Raw genomic sequence first — 20,583 nt, forward strand, 5'->3', positions numbered from 1 at the left:
CAAAACCCACTGGCTTTAGCAAAATTTTTAATTCCCCTCCATAAGAACATAAGAACATAAGAACGGCCGTACTGGGTCAGACCAAAGGTCCATCTAGCCCAGTAGCCTGTCTGCTGACAGTGGCCAGCACCAGGTGCCCCAGAGAGGGTGGACCGAAGACAATGATTAAGCGATTTGTCTCCTGCCATCCCTCTCCAGCCTCTGACAAACAGAGGCCAGGGACACCATTTTATCCCCTGGCTAATATCCTTTTATAGACCTAACCTCCATGAAATTATCTAGCTTCTCTTTAAACTCTATTACAGTCCCAGCCTTCACAGCCTCCTGTGGCAAGGAGTTCCACAGGTTGACTACACGCTGTGTGAAGAAGAACTTTCTTTTGTTAGTTTTAAACCTGCTACCCATTAATTTCATTTGGTGTCCTCTAGTTCTTCTATTATGGGAACTAACAAATAACTTTTCTGTATGCACCCTCTCCACACCACTCATGATTTTATAGACCTCTATCATATCCCCCCTCAGTCTCCTCTTTTCTAAACTGAAAAGTCCCAGTCGCTTTAACCTCTCCTCATATGGGACCCGTTCCAAACCCCTAATCATTTTAGTTGCCCTTTTCTGAACCCTTTCCAAGGCCAAAATATCTTTTTTGAGGTGAGGAGACCACATCTGTACATAGTATTCAAGATGTGGGCGTACCATAGTTTTATACAGGGGCAGTAAGATATTCTGGGTCTTATTTTCTATGTCTTTCTTAATAATTCCTAGCATCCTATTTGCCTTTTTGACCGCCGCTGCACTCTGTGTGGAAGTTTTCAGAGAACTATCCACAATAACTTCAAGATTTCTTTTCTGATTTGTCATAGACCCCATCATACTGTACGTATAGTTGGGGTTATTTTTCCCGATGTGCATTACTTTACACTTATCCACATTACATTTCATTTGCCATTTTGTTGCAAAATGCTTCTCCTCCTGCCCTGCAAATTGTAGTGAGGGGAACGGTGGGAACTATTTTACCTCTTGTCATTCAAACGTTCATTAATCTCTGGGGCTATGTCTAGGCTTGGGGGGCGGGGCGAGGTTTGGGATACTGGAGTTATCCTGGAAAAACTCGCCATGTCCAGGCAATGGGTTTGCTCTTCCACTTTTTTGGATGAAAGAGCAGATGCACTCTTTTGGGGAGCCCTGTCAACCTCCTTGTATGAGGAATAAGGGATCCTCCAAAAGGGGAGGCTTTTCTACCAATTTGCGTAGCTTTTTCTGAGAAAAGGCTATAGTGTAGACCAAGCCTAGCTCAGCCTAGTTGCAGTTTGTCCCAGCCCTGCCCAGGAGCTCAACCCACACTGACCACTGGGCCTGCCTTAGTCTGTAACACTGCCTGCTAGGCACTGAGTTACCTCCAGCCCCACAGCAGAGCATCATTTCTCCCCCTGGGCAGTTGTATCCTCCCCTCTTCCAGCCTCCTGTCCCCATAAGTCCTGGCTTTTCACTCACTCCCCTCCACCCCCAAGGAATCCATGATGGGCCCCAGTTATTTGCTAATCATTTATTCCATCACCAAGAATCTAAGTCAAACCCTTTCTGTTATTCACAGCCTCTCCGGCCAAGCCCCTGTGCTCACTCCCTTGCCAGGACATGCTCCAATAGGCCCTGAAACCCTCTACAACAAATACTAGTTGGACAACAACTTCCAATTGAAAGCATTTTCAGTTATTAGCATCCTGAAAGACCCAGGGCAACCAACTACAATAGTGTGGTGGAGCGCAGACAGACCAGCAGCTGGGGGAATGCTTGTCTGTTTCCTGAATAAACTGCCAGAGAATCCTGCCATGTAATCAAGGCAGGCAGGCAAGGCCAATTAAGAGCTTTCCTGGAGCAGCAGGCTAACCAGGCACCTGCAATCATTTAAGGCCTGCTGGGCTACTTTAAAAGGTTTCCCCTCTGGTGAGGGAGAGAGAAGGAGAAGAGCGAAGGACTGAGAGGAGGAAGTGTGTTGCCAGAGCACTGAGAAAGGGAAGAGTGTCTCGGCGGAAGCAGGCATGAGTCACCCAAGAACCCGGGGGAAGGTACTAGGGGAGCATTTGGGGAAGTAACCCAGAGAAAAGGCTGCTAGACTGGGGCTAGAGGAAAAACCCCATCTAGGCCAGTGGTCTCCAGTCTTTGAAAGCACAAGATCACTCTGTGAATGTAAGTGCAATCCAGGATCTTGCTGGGTTTGCCGTAGATCCTGGATTGCACTGACATTCACAGAGTGATCTTGTGCTTTCAAAGACTGGAGACCACTGGCCTAGAAGCATGGGACCCGCAGGGCACGGCCAGAGCTCGGCCACAGGAACTGGAGGAATCCCATCACATACTAGTTCAGTCTCATGTTCATAATGAAAACTTACGGGGTGTGTTACACACAATTCTCAGTTGAAATCTGTGGGAATTGTGTGTGGTAACACTTTTGATACACATTGGTGGCCCAACTAGTGATACCTGGTGATTTCCTCCTCTGTGGAGCTGGCAACAGCCCGGTATCTCAGATGCTGGGAGTGTTCACAGCCAGGCCTGATGGTCTCTCACAGGCCACAGTGTGTGGGCAGATAATGATGCCACAGAGCCCAGCTGTGTCCCGACTAACTCCGCAGCCCTGCCCAGCACTCACCATGACTCCTTTGTTGGGTGCCCTCTGGAAACTCTCCAGCACTTGTCTCTGGTCAGTCACGTACACCTGGTACCCGCCGGGCTGCATGTAAACCCCCTCGCTGAGCTTCCTCTCCACGTCGGCTGAGAGCTGGGAGAGCAGGGCCCAGCAGGTCTCCTGGGACGCGGTTTGGTTCCTGCCCAGCACAGCGCGGTAATGTTCATTTATCGCCGTCTGGGGAGTGACAGGAAGAGAGCGGTGAGTGGGGGGGGGGGCTGCATTTTTGCCCTGCCCAGCGTGCTAGTGCCCGTGTGCTCAGGAGACGTCCCCCCCTCGGCAGTGGAAGCCCAAGGCCCAGCGTCTGACCCGGGGCCGGGCAGTGTGCGGGTGGAGCTGGCCTGGGTGATTTACTGATGTCAGTGGCTTTTAGAAACAGAACGTCCCCGGGGACCTGTCCCTCCCGCCCAACCCTCGCTGGGACTGTCCGTGGGAATTCGGTGCCAACCCGCTGAAACGTTTGAAAATCCCACTGAGCCCTGAGCTGCCGCCGGGCCCCCGACCCTGTGAGCTCTCAGGCCCTTTGGCGCTTGGTGCGACTCAGGCAGAGTCCCAAGAGGGGACGTGTCCCGACCAGCTGGGAGATTCGCTGCTCTGGGCTCAGCAGGGAGCTGCTGCTGTCGCTGAGGGAGACGTGCCCCCCCCCCCCCAGCCAGCTCCGTGTGCAGAGCCCTGAGCCCCGGGCTGGGCGTATTAGGCAGCTGCGGGGCCGCGCTACTGCACAGCTTAGAGGGGACTTGGCTCCTAGGCACAGGGGCTGCCCCGTGGTTCTGTGCAGACACAGCGATGGGCCAAGCAGGCTTCTGGTCCAGGAGGGGGCTACCCAGGTGCCACTGTGACATCCCCAGGAAAGGAGCCCAGGTATGTACATCAGGGAGACTCCACCTTTTCCTTTCTGAGTCCCCCTCCCCCAACATGCCCAGCCTGCTTGTGACACCACAACTGGGCCTCGCCGAGGGGTGAAAGGCCAGAGCCTGCGATGGGGTAGCAAGCAGGGCACCTCGCTGGGGCTCCACGCCATGGGGGAGGGGCACAAAGTAAGTTACTTGGGATTCAGCTTCAGCCCCAGGCCCCGTGAGTCTAACACCAGCCTGGCTCTCGGGTCTATTGGGCCACCCCCTGAAACCTGCTTATGGCCCCACAGTGGGCCCCAGCCCCTGGCTGAGAAGCAGCGATGTACAGCACCTGGCACAGGGGGCCCTGGTCTGTGACGGGGACAGCAAAGCAAGAACACAAATACATAACGCAGAACAATTAATAGAACATTGCGGCTAATGAAATACATTGAAAAACAGCAGCCACCTTGGCTAACTTGCAGAGTAACAAAGGTAGCAAGAGGCAAGAAGGCATCCTGTGAAAAGTGGAAGCCAAATTCTAGTGACAGAAAATCAAAAGGAGCAGAAACTCTGGCAAGTGAAGTAGGAGAAGATAATTGATGATGATGACGGACGATCACGCATTGCCGAGTATGATCATCTTCCATGGGAGTTGTTCACCCTCAGGTGGCTGCTAAGGCCGATCCTGGAACCACAAGTTCTGTCACAGTGAGGACAGATGTTTTCAGGGACAGCAGGAGGCTGCGGGACCAGGACTAAGAAGACCAGCTCCTCTTCCTCCTGCACCTCTTCTCCTCCTCAGCTTGTCAGAGGGAAAATTCAAAATGCAGGAAATTGCCGCGTAGGACTTGTCTCCATTTTGAGCGATCCTGGGTGAGTGTTTCCCGAGTGCCAGTATCCATGTTGCACTTCTTTAAGTTCTCCTTTTGCAAGTCCTTATAGCGCTTCCGTTGTCCTCCCATGTTGCGGTGTCCTTCTTTCAGCTGAGATAACATGTCTCGTATTTGGCATGAAAGACAACTTTCCAAGAAGAGAAAATGGCCGACATTCTCCAAGGCCTCTCCATTGATTTTAAAAGATGGGGTGCAAAGTACCTGCTGGGATATTTTAGAGTTAACGGGGTCTTGGGAAGGCTTGCAGAGTTGGCAGGGTTTGGTCTGGCCAGGCCTGTAAAACTTTCCTCGCTAGATAATAAGCCTGTTTTCCACTTTGTGTGTGGCCTGTTTTTTCCCTCCTTGCTGCTTGTAGGAAAGATCAATAAGGCCTGCGTTTCCCTCCTGCCGCACATAGGAAAACAGAGAAGGCCATTTTCTCTCTCCTTGCTGCTGAGGAGATAAAGAGGGGAATTGTTACAGTGAGCTGCTGCTCGGTGAACATTGTTAACAGGGCCTCACTGTATCCCTGGCCTGTTCTCACTTGCGGTGAGAGTCTTATCTTACCTTATTATCAGGGTAGTAGCTTCTTCCTCCTCCCGGTAAGCTGCTGGTTCAGACAGCAGGCTATGCTGATTCAGCTAAAAACCAGTAAATAACAAACAGGGGCAGGTAGAGTTGTATTCATCGCCTGCTTATTAATGTTCATTGCATGGGAGTTCCCCTCACTACATAAGGGTTTAGCAGAAGTAGTGATCGGACGTGTGAATTTACACACTAAAGTGGATATAGGAGTGTAACTGCTGCCAGATCTTGGCCACTCAGAACATGTGTTGGGGGTCCGAAGTAAATGTGCATGGGCAATAAAGCGAACTGCTTAGTCCTTCCTCTCTTGAGTCTCCTGTGCCGCTGCCTCCTTCTTCATCTTCCAACAGTAGCTCTCTTGCAGGGGGTGATGGAGCACTTTGGTTCTCTTGATGTTGAGGGTGAGACAAGACATGCATAAGCACCAGCAAACACAGTCAAGATGCCTGAAGATCTCTCTCAGAGTGGGCAAAAACTGCATTGCCAGCACCATATTGAAGTTCCACAAAAGATGTGGTGGGAATCTTCCTCTTAGCTTTCAGCCTGCTCAGCCTAAACCGCTTCTCATCCATCCTGTAGATGATTCCAATGCCAGCTGGGAGATTCCCAGCACTTAGGTTGAAAATGACAGCAATAAAGATCGTGAACATGGTTGTGGCAATAATAGAGCCCTGTCTGACTCCCATGTGTACTTTAGAAGGGTCACTCTAGGAGCCAGTGCTGCTCAGAACAGTCACTTTCATGTTGCCATGAAGCAACTTTAGGACACTGAGGTATTTATCAGGACATCCAGCCTTCGAAAGTACCGTCCAAAGGGCCCAGCGATTCACTGAGTCAAAGGCTTTAGTTAGATCGCTAAAAGCCATGTACAATGGTCGGATTTGCTCCTGACACTTTTCTAGCAGCTGCCGTGCAATGAAGACCATGTCTGCAGTTCTGATGCTGTCTGGTGTGGCAGTCAGTGGTTTCCTCACAGGCATTGATAATGGCTGATTCCAGCTGGCTCCAATGTTCTTCACTTTCTTCTGGAAACTCTGATGGAAACTTTTCTTCTAAGACAGCCTGGAAGTGGTCACGCTCAATGGGTCCTTCAGATCTTGAACCTTCAGCTTGTGGCTGACCTGCTTCTTTTGCAGTCTCCATTCAAGAGGCAAGCTAACATTTTTGATCGCTGGGTGGTCAGGAGAAAAAGAGGCAAGACTATTTTTAGGGCACTTTTTCTAGCCCCCTTCTAATTGGGTGAGCAGAGTGGGTCCTACAGAGGACTTCTCAGTTATGGGTGCAGCAGCTGAGATACTCGACCTACTTCAGTCCTTGAGCAGGATGATTGAACCACCTCCACTGCCTATGTGTCGTTCTGTGACTTGGAATTTCTGGATCTGATTGTCTTGTTCCTGTCACCACTCACCGATTGACATCTGACTGTTGACTTGTGCCGGTGTTGTTTGCCCAAAAAACAGAAGGTGCCTGTGTGGGACTCCTTTTAAAATGGGGACACTGGTGCACAACAGTCACCACAGTGTGCTTGACAGAGAGAGGGCTTGAAACCAATGGCCTGGACACCACGACAATTGGTGATCCTCTGCCTGCTGCAGCCTTCATCCGTCTTCACACCTGCTGTCACATTGTACAACAGTTACCCTCCATCTGCTCTGCCACTGAGAATGGCTTGGACCACACTTTTCCTGGACCCTCACCTCTGACCATTCTGCCAAGGGTGACCCTAAGGCAGTGCACGACTCCAGGCAGTGTTGCTCTCGGGGTCACTGGAACACACAAGCCTCTCCTCTCCACCCCTGCAAGGTGTGATCCATGGCGAGGAGGAAGCTAATTGGAGAAGCAAGGAAAGAACCTGACGAACAAGTAGCTAAGGACAGAAACTAGCAGATTGTTTTGCACACACAGAGGCAGGAGCTGGGCCAAACCACCGCTGGGGCCACTGGACAATCCAGGTGCTAAAGGTGCATTGATGGTGATAAGCCACCATGGAACCGCTAAGTGAACTATTTGCATCTGTTGTCACTGCCGAGAGCACGGGGGAGAATCCCGTCCCAGAGCCACTCGTTGTAGGTGACAAATGGGAGGAATTGCCCCAGATTTAGGAGTCAATAAAGGAGGTTTGGGAATATCTGCAGGAGCTGGGATCACACCCCTCACTCCCAGTGCAGAGACGTGAGCCGCTTCACACTCACTTCTCTTAGCCACCTAAGCTGCACATGGCTCTGGGGAGCCCATTAGCCGCTCATTAGGCCCTACCCATGGAGGGGTCTCTGAGAAGCGGGGGCCAAGGAGCAGCACGGAGAAGGGTCGGGTGCGAAGGAGACACGAAGCTCTTTGCACAGAATGTGGCACCAGGTCCTGGAAAGCCAGGACTCTGGCCATGGGCTGCCCTGGCGATTCTGGGGCCAAAGGGCTACATCCCAGCAGTGGTGACTGGGAGCGGGCGGGTGACTTTACCTCAGCACCCGCCATTGGTGAGACAGACACCGTAACACTGTGTCCAGGAGTGTTAAACTGGGGAAGTGTAAACACGAGTCACACAACGCCTGGGAAGCCGGGAAAGGCCTTGCTCTGACAGACTGCAGGGCGTTGGCTGGTTCAGCCTATCTGAAGAACCAGACTGAAGGGGACTTCGGAGACATCTCCACAGGAACACCACAGGGCTCTGCAGCCCAGACAGGCAGAACAGGAATCAGAGGCTGGGATTGAAACCAAACTGATTCCAGCCGCACCCCAGGCTCTGTCTGTGCTGAGAACGAACCAGGCCCCACACGACAGACGTCTCCCTGAGCTTAGCGCCAGGACGGAGTGTGGTGTCGGGGGGAAGTTCCCACCTCTGCTCCCCCATCGCTGGCACTGCTCACGGAGGTGGCTTTATTATGTTGGTGGGGGAGCAGAGGTGTGGCTGGCCTGCTGCAGCTCTCTGTGTGTATGGCTTGAGGCGCTCCAGATGGATTCTCTCTCAAATCGAGCCGGGTCCTTGTCTGGAGGCTGCTCTGTTGACACAAGCACCCGGGCTCCGGGAAGGGGGAGCCTGGAACTCGCTGGCCTGGCCTAGGCAGAAGAGATGCTCCAAGGGCCCTTTCTGACCTGGGACTCTGACTGACGGGCTGTGGGGTGGGGAAGGCTGGGGCATGTCACTTCTGTCCCCCAACCTCCCCCTCCATAACACTTGTGTCTGTCCTCTGCCATGGGGCCTGTCTCTGCTAACCCTTTCATGCCCTGCCCTGCTGGAGCTTTCTCTCCCCACCCCTGTCTCCAGCTCCCAGCTCTCTATGGGGAGGGTGCTGGGTGGGAGCTCCAGGCTGGCCTGGATGGGCAGGGACCGGAAGCGATGGAGGGGCAGGGAAGAAACTAACGTTAATTCACACAAGTCACGGAATGGGGAGAAATGGTGGGCAAAGGGGGGACTCCATCATACATGGTGGGCATGGCCAGAGAGGGGTGCAACGTGATTTGTAACCAGATATTTCAAATATTATACATTGTCCCAGCGGAGCTTTTGCTGATCCCTGTGCAGCTTCCCCACCGTTGTGGCAGCGCTCGGAGTAATGATGCATCAGCCTCTTGTCTGACAGCCGCTGCTGAGCGGGCTCCTGGGACCCTCCCGCCGGAGACAGACAGACAGTCGGACATGGGGACAATTGCTCCAAACCCAGGGGAGTTGTTGTGGGAACACGAACGTGCAGATTTCTCGCCCACCTACCCAGAAAGCGCACAGGGGCTCTCAAGGGGCAGTCACCTGCTGAGAGTCTCCCATCGGCCCATGTGTCGGAACAGGGACACACTGGACAGCGCCCGGGTGACAGACGCCTGGCGTCAGCATTCTCGCTCTGAGAAAACCCTCAGGGGCACCCCATCCTGGGGGCTTTAAGTAGGCTCCATCGGTACATGGCAGCGTCTCACTGCCCTTTATCCCCAGTTTCACTGATAAGGTTGCCAGATAGTTTAACCAAAAATACCGACCCCCCCCCCCCCAAAAAAAAACACCGGGGAAAAAATTCTGTTGAGGGGAAAAAAAGGGGGGGAGACCAAAGTTGCTGAGCAAAAAACAAACAAACAAAAAAAAGGATCCCAAGAGTTATTAAGCAAATAATAATAATGATTAATAATTAATTAAAAAAGCATTAAAACAGCATGGCCCCTTTAAGTGCATGCAGAGTCAGACTAGGGATAGGAAGAGGAGAGGTTGAGCACTAAGACCCAGGGAAGACATTGCTTCCCCTTGCTCAGGTCTTTAAGCTTTTTGCGGGAAGCCATCCTGTTTCCTTGGTCGAGCGAGAAAGGAGCTTCCCTGCGGAACCAGGTAAGCAGGGAGTCCGGGGAATTGCTGAGTGAGCCGTAGGGTTGCCAGGTGTCTGATATTTTCACCTCCTGGCAGAGAAAAAAACCCAAAATACCGGACATTTGAGGTGTCCGGTATTGTCTGAATTTTTTTACTGGGCAGTGGGTGAAAATACCAGATGGTCTGGGTCAATACCGGACACCTGGCAATCCTATTCACTGACCCCACAGTGAGTTTAGAGCCATGTTTGTTGCTTTCCCAGTCAGGGGCAAACGCAGCCGGATCAGCAGGAGCAAGGCTGGGCTGAACATCAGCCCCAGGGCGTGGGCTGATGGCTTTAGTATCAGTCAGTTCAAGTGCCACCCAAATACCTGCTCTCAGAGCGGAGTGCCTGTGTCTCCGGCTTGCTCCCAGAGCTGGCATCCAAATCACTGGGGTTTTGCCTGGGGCCAGGGCTGGGCCAACCCCCATGTCAAGCCAGGGGCAGGTCCAAGGCAGGGGGACGTGCAGGGCGCAGACACTTACCGCCAGCTGCTCCTGGTACTTCTGACCCTCATCCTTGAAGGACTGCTGCACGAACAGCTGCAGGGCTGCCCTCTCGCACGCCCCATGTGTCTCAGACAGCGCGGCCACCTCCGCCGGGAACGTGACCTGTTCCTCCATCTGGGCGTCATAAAGAGCCAGCCCCTCCCTGACCGCAGCCTCGTTCTGCTTGGCGGCAATGCTGGTCACTGCATCCTCCAGGCAGGGCACCTTCCCGCTCACGATGGTCTCCACGTAGCTCTGGGCTAAGAGGCCCAACACTGGGGGAGAGCAGGGGAGGGGCGTTAGGAGAATTTCTAGAGACTCCCGTGAGGGCCTGGCCCCAGCTCTGCACTGGCCCTGGGGCCTTCCCTGCCTGGCTGAGTAGCTCCCACAGACACTGGGGGGGCCGATTGTTGTATCATGCAAGCAAGGTACTAACAAACTTCATCAGGACTTTATTTACCAAAAGTGAAGCCTCTTTACAAAGCTGCTGCTGCTCCCCTCTGTAGCTCTCACTCAGCCTTGGCTAACCTCCTCCCCCCTTCTTCCTGTTTCCTGGGCTTCCAGACTCCCAACAGCCAGTGCTCCCAGTTCTAAGCATTACAGGCAACATCTAAAACATCACATTCCCTCCTCTCTTAAGAAGCTCTCTCAAGTATAAAATAAACATTGTTCTAACCACAGCAACAAATATGGAACAAGACACTATACTGTTAGCAGAAATATTATGCTAAAAACACTGTCAATACTACAGAACATAGTCTCTAGTCCAGACAGGTGGTCGTGTGGGTCTGACAGACCATCTCACAAACCCCATTTCTAGTGCAATGTCTTGTGTTGGTACTGTGGTGAAGTCATCCAACACGGACTTGGCATCATCTCCTCTTGGCAGATAGGCACGTGCTAGATAAGAAGCATTCCATATACGCCCCTCAGAAAGTCGATAGGTGCAAGGTCCCCTCTTCTCAATGATTTTAAGAGGAGATAAGAATTTACGGTCCCCTTTGCATAAAATTCCAGGTTTTCTTACTCTAACTAAGGAACCACACTCAAATTTTGGTTCTTTACCACCCCCGCCGTTTGTTTGGGAAAGCCTTATACTTTTCTTGGTTCTGTTCAACTGTTTTTCTCACATCACCCTCTTTTGGTGTATCAAGTCCTGACTTTAACAATCCAGCAATGTTCAGTTTAGTATTCATCTTTTTTCCATGCAGTAACTCTGCAGGTAATCTTTCCATTGTGGCATGTCGTGTAGTCCTGTATGTTTGCAAGAAATCAGTAGTGAATGTTATCCACAATTGCCCTTCTAGTTCAGCTGTTTGAAAATTCTCTTTCAAGTTTCTGTTAAACCTTTTGATTTCCCCATTGCCTTGAGGGTAATACAGAGATGATCTTCTATGTAAAATGTTTCTCTCTGCTAGAAAAGTTTCAAATTTCAGGGAAGTAAATTGACTACCATTATCTGAAACCAGTTCTTTGGAGTTATCTTTCCTGCTAAAAACTATACAGAGGAACTTAACTACTGAAGCAGAAGAGATTTGCGATGTAAACGCTACTTCAGGCCATTTACTGAAATAGTCTATTAAAGTGATGGCATAACGACAGTCAATTGGAGCAGTATCAAAGGGTCCTACTATGTCAAATGCAACTTTTTCCCATGAAGAACTGATTTTAAGAGGAATAAGGGACCTTTCAGAAAAGGCTTTATTTTCCGAAAGATCCCCATCTAGACTGGCGCTTTTTTCCGGCAAAGCCCTGAGCCGGAAAAAAGAGGCAGCCATGTTCATGAAAATGGAGCGGGGAAAATTTAAATCCCCGCTGCATTTGCAATTCCGACTTGTCTCATCTGCATCCCTTTTCCGGAAAAGGGGTCCAGTGTAGACACAGCCTATGAGTCTATGAGTCTTCTGGAACAAGTAGTCAATGTGTGCCTTGTAGCACACAGCCATCAAGCAAAGAAAGTTCATCCCAAATTCTAAAATAAAGCAGCAAAACTGAGTCAAGGTTTTTAGGGTCACTGGGCCATCTCTTTGTCAGAAATTCCGGTAGCTTTTGTTGAACTGGACATGCTGAACAAGCAGATTGGAATTGCTCTCTTGTAACTGCAGTGAGAGTGCTTGTAATAACCACAACTACTTCATCTTCATCCTCCAGTGGATCATCTGGTGAAGACAAAGGCAGGTGAGAAAGGCAATCAGCTGTCACATTTTGGTTTCCACGCTTATATTCCAGTTCATAATTGAAAGAGAGTAGTCTTGCAGACCATCTAACAGTATGATTTCCTGCTCTTCCCAGTCCTTTTGTAGTTAGCAATGTTGTCAAAGGGCTGTGGTCTGTGAACAACTTGAACGTGCGGCCCCACAGGTAAGTTCTCCATTTTTCAGTAGCTCAGACACAAGCTAGTGCTTCTTTTTCAACTCTAGAATATTTTCTTTCAGCATCACTAAGTGTCCTTGAAGCAAATGCAACAATCCTCTCTGTATCAGAGGGGTAGCCGTGTTAGTCTGAATCTGCAAAAGCGACGAGGAGTCCTGTGGCACCTTATTGACTAACTGAAGTGTAGGAGCATAAGCTTTCGTGGGCAAAGACCCACTTCGTCAGATGCACGTAGTGGAAATTTCCAGAGGCAGGAATAAATATGCAGGCCAGGATCAGACTGGAGATGACGAGGTGGATCCAATCAGGGAGGATGAGGCCCACTTCTAGCAGCTGATCTGGAGGTGTGAATTCCAAGAGAGCAGAAGCTGCTTTTTTAGTTAGCAAGCCATTCACAGTCTGTGTTTAATCCAGAGTTGATCGTGTCAAACTTGAAGATGAACTGTAGCTCAGCAGTTTCTCTTTGTAGTCTGGTCCTGAAGTTTTTTTGCTGCAGGATGGCTACCTTTAGATCTGCAATTGTGTGTCCAGGGAGATTGAAGCTTTCCCCTACAGGTTTTTGTATGTTGCCATTCCTGATATCAGATTTGTGTCCATTGATTCTTTTATGTAGGGACTGTCCAAACCGGGGGGGGGGGGGGGGGGAAGTCACATGGGGAGGGCAGTCTCCAGATTGGTGCCCCCCTTGTCCCTCCCCAGCAGTCACCCCTGTGCTGAGGGATCCTCCCCAAACTAATTTCTTCCAAGTCACAGTCTGGGCCCCAATCTGGGCCAAAAGACGCTCTGATTTTGCCAAATGCTGTTTTGGGGAAGAGCTGCATCGTGGGAAACCCTTCTCAGATGACCTGAGATCTGAGCCATGGGCTGTTCTCCCCGCTCCCACAAAGAAGAGAGAATTCCACCCAAGCCAGCGGGTGATTTTAACGCACGTAGACGACTCTGTTTTCAACAGGAAGCCCCTGACCCCTCAGTGCTGTGACACAGGTGCTCTGCGATAACTTAGCTGTGCTGTTACTGGTGGGGGATCTGGCCTTCTGAATCCCATGGAGCCATGTCAATTTACCTCCGGGATGCATCGCCAAGAAATTGGACTCACTGACTCCAGCAGAGCTACACTGAGGTACCAGCTGCAGACCCGGCCCATGGCCAGACCTCCATACCCCAGTCTACATGGCAAGCCCTACAGTGGTACACCAAGCTACTGGATCTGGCCCACGGGCTGCCCAATTCAGCCTGTGAGCCACCCTGCTTGGACCCCCAGGCACATGGCAGCCACTGGATTCAGAGTAGCCCCGTGCTGTTCAAAGCAGCTGGCTGCTCTCTGTGCCCCTCTGCTCCAGGTGCTGAGAGGAGGGGCAGGTTTCGAGGGCTGCTCCCCCCTTCAAATCCGGCCAATGGAGCTGAGAGGTGACATTGGGACTGGAAGGATCATTCTACCCTCGCGTCAGTCCCTGGAGCCTGAGGACCTGCTCTCCCGGCCTTATCCTGGGGAGGGGGCAGCCCGGCTGCACAGACATTCCCCTGGTTTGCTAGTTCCCGCTCATGACTCACTTGGCCCGGTGACGGGGTGGCCTCCTTTCAGCATCTTCACCCTCGACTCCTGGAGAACGTACTGGCAGAATCTGCGGCTCTGCTCCAGGAACTCAGGCTGCAAGGCGCTGTCAGGGAGCGATTCCAGCTGCTTCAAATTTCTGTCGCTAGCTGGCTGGAGAAACACAAAGCACTTGCGCGTGGGGAAGTATTCGCGGATGCACTGGCGTGGGAGGTTGTAACTCAACACGTCCATGCTCTGGCCTGCACAGAGAGGGAAAGGGAGCAGCCAGCAATACAGGTGGAGGGAGAGAGAGAGAGAGAGAGAGAGAGAGAGAGAGAGAGAAGTGAATTCAAACAGTCTAGAACAGGATTGGTCCTGCCTTGGGCAGGGAGCTGGACTTGATGACCTCCTGAGGTCTCTTCCAGGTCTATGATTCTAAGTTGGTTTTATCTCCCAGCAGAGCATCCATCCACCCATCCTGGCTGCTGGCTTGTTGCCACTCAAAGGCAGATCCCTGCCGATTCTGGCTTTACCCCAAACTCAGCCCCTTCAGTTCTCGTCTTCCCAACTAAACACTTGGGGTATGTCTACACTACCCTCCTAGTTCGAACTAGGAGGGTAATGTATGCATACCGCACTTGCTAATGAAGCCCGGGATTTGAATTTCCCGGGCTTCATTAGCATAAGCGGGGAGCCGCCATTTTTAAATCCCCGCTGCTTCGAACCCCGTGCAGCGGGCTACACGGGGCTCGAACTAGGTAGTTCGGACTAGGGTGCCTATTCCGAACTTCCGGTACACCTTGTTTCACGAGGAGTAACGGTAGTTCGGAATAGGAACCTAGTCCGAACTACCTAGTTCGAGCCCCGTGTAGCCGCGCTGCACGGGGTTCGAAGCAGCGGGGATTTAAAAATGGCGGCTCCCTGCTTATGCTAATGAAGCCCGGGAAATTCAAATCCCGGGCTTCATTAGCAAGTGCGGTATGCCTACATTACCCCGCTAGTTCGAACTAGGAGGGTAGTGTAGACATACCCATGGAGAGCAGGAATGAGATTGACAAACCAGGATCAGATAATGTGGCAGGTGACATGCCCAGAAGGGCAGAGTGCCTAATGGTCAGCCCACCCCACCAGCCGAAGAGTCCCCATAAGGATTTTGAAATGTAAGAACGGCCATACAGGGTCAGACCAAAGGTCCATCCAGCCCAGTGTCTTGTCTGCTGACAATGGACAATGCCAAGTGTCCCAGAGTAAGTGAACCGAACAGGTAATGCTCAAGCGATCTCTCTCCTGCCATCCATCTCCACCCTCTGACAAACAGAGGCTAGGGACACCATTCCTACCCATCCTGGCTAATAGCCATTAATGGACTTCACCTCCATGAATTTATCTAGCTCTCTTTTAAACCCTGTTATAGTCGTAGCCTGCACAACCTCCTCAGGCAAGGAGTTCCACAGGTTGCTTATGCACTGTGTGAAGAACTTCCTTTTATTTGTTTTAAACCTGCTGCCCAGTAAAGACACACAGGGATGTAAGGAGGAAGAGGGCTAGCAAGGAATTGTCTCACGACTGAGGAGTGGGGAGGAGAAAGACAGGACCAGAAGCCAGGTGGTCTCCCTTCCCTCCAACCAATCGGGGATGAGCTGGAAGAAAGGGGCCTGGGTAAAATCTGTCTCCTCCCCCTCCCAGGCTCAGGTGGCCAGAACGGTGGCAAACATGCATTTCACAGTTATTATAGTTGGTGGGTTTTTAACCCATTTGTGGCCTGAATGTTTTTCTCCTGAACTCCATGAGCTGCTTGTGCTTTTTCTCTGGGTTGGTTACGTTGTTTTTTTTAGCACCCTCCCACGCTCTGGGCAGTGAGATTGTGCTGAACTAGCCCCACTGATGCTCTATAACCCGGCCCAGGCTGCCCTAACACCGTACCCTCCCCGCACATGACTCACGCTGCTGGCTTGTACCCTCAGTCCCTCTCATCTGCCTCCCCAGTTAGTCCACCTGCCGCATTTGTGCCTGAGATTTTGCAGAACATCACTCTTGTCTTCCCTGGATTTCATCTTATTCTACAGACCAATTCTCGGGTGTAGGGCCAGCCCCATGGGGGAGTGGAGCCAGGGGGAACTGCCCTGCCACAGACTCCATCCCGCCCATCCCTGACCCACTCCCACCCCTCCCTCAGTGCATCATTTTCGCTCCCTTCTACCCCTTCTTGTACCTGCTGCCCCCTGCCCCCTATTGCAACCCCTGCCCAGAGCCACTTCCCCCGACTGACGTGAGCCATGGGATTGCCGTGAGCCTAGCATGGGGTGGCAACAGGTGGGGGCCCCCCCACACTCCCCATGCAGCCTGTTGAGCTCTGCCCCACTGACATCTCCCAGCCCATTGACTCTGCATCACTGGGGCTGGGGCTTCACTTCCCACCACTGCAGTGATGCAGAGCGCGCTGAGCTGGGAGCTGGGCAGCAGAGGGTGGCAGCTTGCCGGGTCGCTCTGCCTCCTGCTGCTGCTGCGGTGAGGGGGGGCCCATCCCCAGCTGCTGCCCTGTGCCAGGCCCCCGGTAACCCCCAGGCACGTGTCCCACCCATGGGCCAGCTGAGGTGGCTGAAAGCCGGGGGCTGGAGCGGCTGCCCGGAGCCAGCCAGTGGATGGGCCCATTAGGCAGGAGGCCAGGCCACAGTGGCACTAAGTGGCCTTGGCACCTCTGACCCTCTGGTACAAGGAGCAGAGCCCCCCCAGCCCACGGTGGCCCCCACTACTGCCCGAGGGACACACTCCAAGGCAGCAAGGCCCAGTGACCTGCTGCCCCTGATAGCCCCTGGGCAGAGCTGTTGGGCAGACACGCCGCCCTGACTGGGAAAGTGTCCGTCACGGAGAATCCACCGACCCTGGGGAACCTGCCCAGCGATTCGTTACCTCTGTGAACACTGACCCCTTTCCTGCCAGGCTGCAATGGTCTCGTCCCCCTTCCAGCCTTTGGGTTGGGTCAGACATTTCTCTGGGGGCGGGAAAGCTCATTCTGAAATAGACGGTCCCCGACTCACCCCGGAGCCTCTCTGGCAAGGGAGTTCCACGGTGCCTGGACTCTGCCACTGCACGGCAGGTTTTCTAGCCTTTCGTGACCCTCGTGTCTCTTTGCTGAGGCCTGCCTCATTTATGCACATCCTTCGTGAGCTGGGGCACCAGACGCAGTCTCCCCGGGTATGTCTACACTACAGAGTTAGTTCGAACTAAGTTAGTTCGAATTAGTTAATTCGAACTAAGCTAATTCGAACTAACGCGTCTAGAACTAAAAACTAGTTCAAATTAGCATTTTGCTAATTCGAACTAGCATGTCCACATTAAGTGGACCCTGAACAGGGCTTAAGGATGGCCGGAAGCAGTGCCGGCAGGGCATCAGAGGAGGACTTAGAGCGTGGAGATGCTGTCTCAGGCTAGCCGAGAGCTGCGCTTAAAGGGACCTGACCCCCACCCCAGAAAGACAGTTCTCAGGGATTCCTCGCTTGAAAACCAGTCCTGGCTTGGAATGCCCGGAGTGCCTACACTGGGCACATCACAGCACTCAGAAATCAGCCCGGCTACACTTGCCGCAGGCTGCCATCTGGGGAGAGGGGGCAATTGGGGGGCTGCAGGAGAGCTTCCACCCCCAGAAGCCCGCAGAGCCAGCCCAGTCCTCCCCATCGGGGGCTCGTACCCCATTCCTCCCTCACCTCCTTCCACTTACCCTTCCCTAGCCCCTTTTCTTGATGTACAAAATAAAGGACAATTGTGGTCAAAAATGGAATCTGTCTTTATTGAACAAAACTGGGGGAGACTGGGAAAAGGAGGTGGGAGAGGGGAAGAGAGAGGCTGGGAGAGGGGAGGGCAACTACAATGATGAGGGGTTGGGAACAGGTCCCATATGAAGAGAGGCTAAAGAGACTGGGACTTCTCAGCTTAGAAAAGAGGAGATGGAGGGGGGACGGGATAGAGATATCTAAAAGCAGGAGTTGGGTGGAGACGGTGCATACAGAAAAGTTCTTCATTAGTTCCCATAAAGAAGGACTAGAGGACACCAAAGGAAAGGAATGGGTAGCAGGTTTCAAACTAGTAACAGAAAGTTGTTCTTCACAAAGCAAAGAGTCAACCTGTGGAACTCCTTGCTGCAGGAGGCTGTGAAGGCTACAACTAGAACAGAGTTTAAAGGGAAGTGAGATCAAGTCATGGAGGCTGGGTCCATGGAGTGGTATTAGCCAGGGGGGTAGGAGTGGTGTCCCTGCCCAAGGTTTGTGGAAGGCTGGAGAGGGATGGCACGAGACAAATGGCTTGGTCACTGTCTTCGGTCCATCCCCTCCAGGGTCCCTAGGGTTGGCCGCTGTCGGCAGACAGGCTACTGGGCTAGATGGACCTTTGGTCTGACCCAGTACGGCCATTGTAAGCTCAGGGCTCAGGGTCGGGGGTCTCAGTGGACCCCCTTGATTTTCATGTACACCTGCTCCTGGGTGGCCAGGCTGGCAGCTCTCCTGCCCTAGTTGGCCACTTTCCTGTGCCTAGTGTGGAGATCGTGGACGAAGTCCACGATGTCTGCACTAGCCCAGGAATGTGCCCGCCTCTTGCGGTCCAGGGCAAGCTCCCGGGAGCCGCCAGCCTGGTCCCGGGAAGAGGGGGAGGGCTGGGGGGCATCGGGTGGGTGGCTCTGTGCCGTGCCAGGTGCAGGGTCTGCTGGCTGGGTGCTGGCAGGCTTGCACCTGGCACGGGCACCGTAGCCAGCCCGTGGCCCTTTAAGGGCTCCGGGGCCGGGAGGGGGGCAATAGAGTTTCCCTGGTGTTGGCCAGAGTGGCCACCAGGGAAAGCTGGGGAGGGCTAGCCTCCCACTAGTTCGAATTAAGGGGCTACACACCCCTTAATTCGAACTAGTAAGTTCGAACTAGGCTTAATCCTCATAAAATGAGGTTTTCCTAGTTCGAACTAAGCGCTCCGCTAGTTCGATTTAAATTCGAACTAACGGAGCGCTAGTGTAGCGCCTATGAATGTTAGTTCGAACTAACGTCCGTTAGTTCGAACTAACATTGTAGTGTAGACATACCCCCCGGGGGGACAGTGACAAAAACCCTGAGGGGAGTGGGAAAGTCAGATACTGGGAAGAAATGCAAAGAGGAACAAGCAACAAAGGGGGACCCCTGATTCGAATGGAGAGGATAGGGTGATCAACTGGTTATCTGAGGTGTTTGTACACCAATGTGAGAAGCCTGGGCAACAAACAGGAAGAACTGGAGGCCCTGGCCCAGTCCAAGAAATATGATTTAATTGGGATAACAGAGACTTGGTGGGATGACTCGCATGACTGGAGCGCTGTCATGGAAGGGTATAAACTGTTTAGGAAGAAAAGGCAGGGGAGAAAAGGAGGAGGAGTTGCACTATATGTAAGAAAGCACTATGATTGCTCAGAACTCCAGTATATAGAGGGAGAAAAGCCTGTTGAGAGTCTATGGGTTAAATTTAGAGGTGCAAACAACAGCAGTGATGTTGTGGTTGGTGTCTGCTACAGGTCGCCGAATCAGGTGGATGAGGTAGATGAGGCTTTCTTCGGACAATTTCGGACCAGTGCTGAGGGATCTGACCAGGGGCCGTACGCAGCTTGACCTTCTTCTCACAAACAGAGAAGAACTATAATAGGGGAAGCAGAGGTTGGTGACAACCTCGAAAGCAATGATCATGAGATAGTCGATTTCAGGATACTGACCAAAGGAAGAAAGGAGAGTAGTAAAATACACACCCTGGACTTCAGAAAAGCAGACTTTCACTCCCTAAAGTGGTCAGGAATAGTCAGCATGGATTCACGAAGGGCAATTCGTGCCTGACCAGTCTGATTAGCTTCTATGATGAGGTAACTGGCTCTGTGGACATAGGGAAGTCAGCGAATGTGATGTACCTTGACTTTAGCAAAGCTTTTGATATTGTCTCCCACAATATTCTTGCCAGCAAGTTAAGGGAATGTGGATTGGATAAATGGATGGTAAGATGGATAGAAAGCTGGTTAGAAGATCGGGCCCAGCAGGTAGTGATCAATGGCTCGATGTCAGGATGGTGGTCAGCTTCTAGTGGAGTGCCCCAAAGTTCGGTTCTAGGACTGGTGTTGTTCAATATCTTTATTAATGATCTGGATGAGGGGAGGGATTGCACCCTCAGCAAGTTTGCGGATGACACTAAGCTAGGTGGAGAGGTAGATATGCTCAAGTGCAGGGATAGGGTCCAGAGTGACTTAGACAAATTGGAGGATTGGGCCACAAGAAATCTGATGAGGTTCAAGAAGGACAAGTGTAGAGACCTGCACTTGGCACGGAAGAAACTCAAGCATAGTTACAAGCTGGGGACCAATTAGCTAAGTAGCAGTTCTGTAGAAAAGGACCTGGGGGTTACAGTGGATGAGAAGCTGGATATGAGTCAACAGTGTGCCCTTCTAGCCAAGAAGGCTAATAGCATATTAGGTTGCATTAAGAGGAGCATTGCCAGCAGTTCCAGAGATGTCATTATTCCCCTTTATTCGGCTCTGGTGAGGCCACATCTGGAGTACTGTGTCCAGTTCTGGGCCCTCCACTACAAAAAGGATGTGGAAGCATTGGAGAGGGTTCCAATGATTAGGATGCTGAAGCATATGACCTACGAGGGGAGGCTGAGGGATTTGGGTCTATTTAGTTTTCAGAAGAGCAGAGTGAGGGGGGATTTGAGAGCAGCCTTCAACTTCCTGAAGGGGGGTTCCAAAGAGACTGGAGAAAGACTGTTCTCAGTAGTGACAGATGGCAGAACAAGGAGCAATGGTCTCAAGTTGCGGTGGGAGAGGTCCAGGTTCGATATTAGGAAAAAATATTTTACTAGGAAGGTGGTGAAGCACTGGAATGGGTTACCTAGGG

At 52.0% G+C, this 20,583-nt stretch overlaps 1 protein-coding gene across 1 annotated transcript in view; it reads right to left on the minus strand.

Annotated features, from left to right (window-relative positions):
• Positions 1-20,583, minus strand: part of LOC142819582 (guanylate-binding protein 3-like) — a 99,073-nt gene that overhangs the window by 14,566 nt on the left and 63,924 nt on the right. The window contains exons 13-15 of the mRNA XM_075907688.1: positions 13,717-13,959; positions 9,790-10,067; positions 2,651-2,863 (exon numbers count right to left, since the gene is read on the minus strand). Coding sequence (XP_075763803.1) covers positions 2,651-2,863; positions 9,790-10,067; positions 13,717-13,959 — 734 coding nt within the window. The remainder of the gene's footprint in view (positions 1-2,650; positions 2,864-9,789; positions 10,068-13,716; positions 13,960-20,583) is intronic.

The sequence above is a fragment of the Pelodiscus sinensis genome, chromosome 24 (genome assembly GCF_049634645.1).
Source record: "Pelodiscus sinensis isolate JC-2024 chromosome 24, ASM4963464v1, whole genome shotgun sequence".
Taxonomy (NCBI): domain Eukaryota; kingdom Metazoa; phylum Chordata; order Testudines; family Trionychidae; genus Pelodiscus; species Pelodiscus sinensis.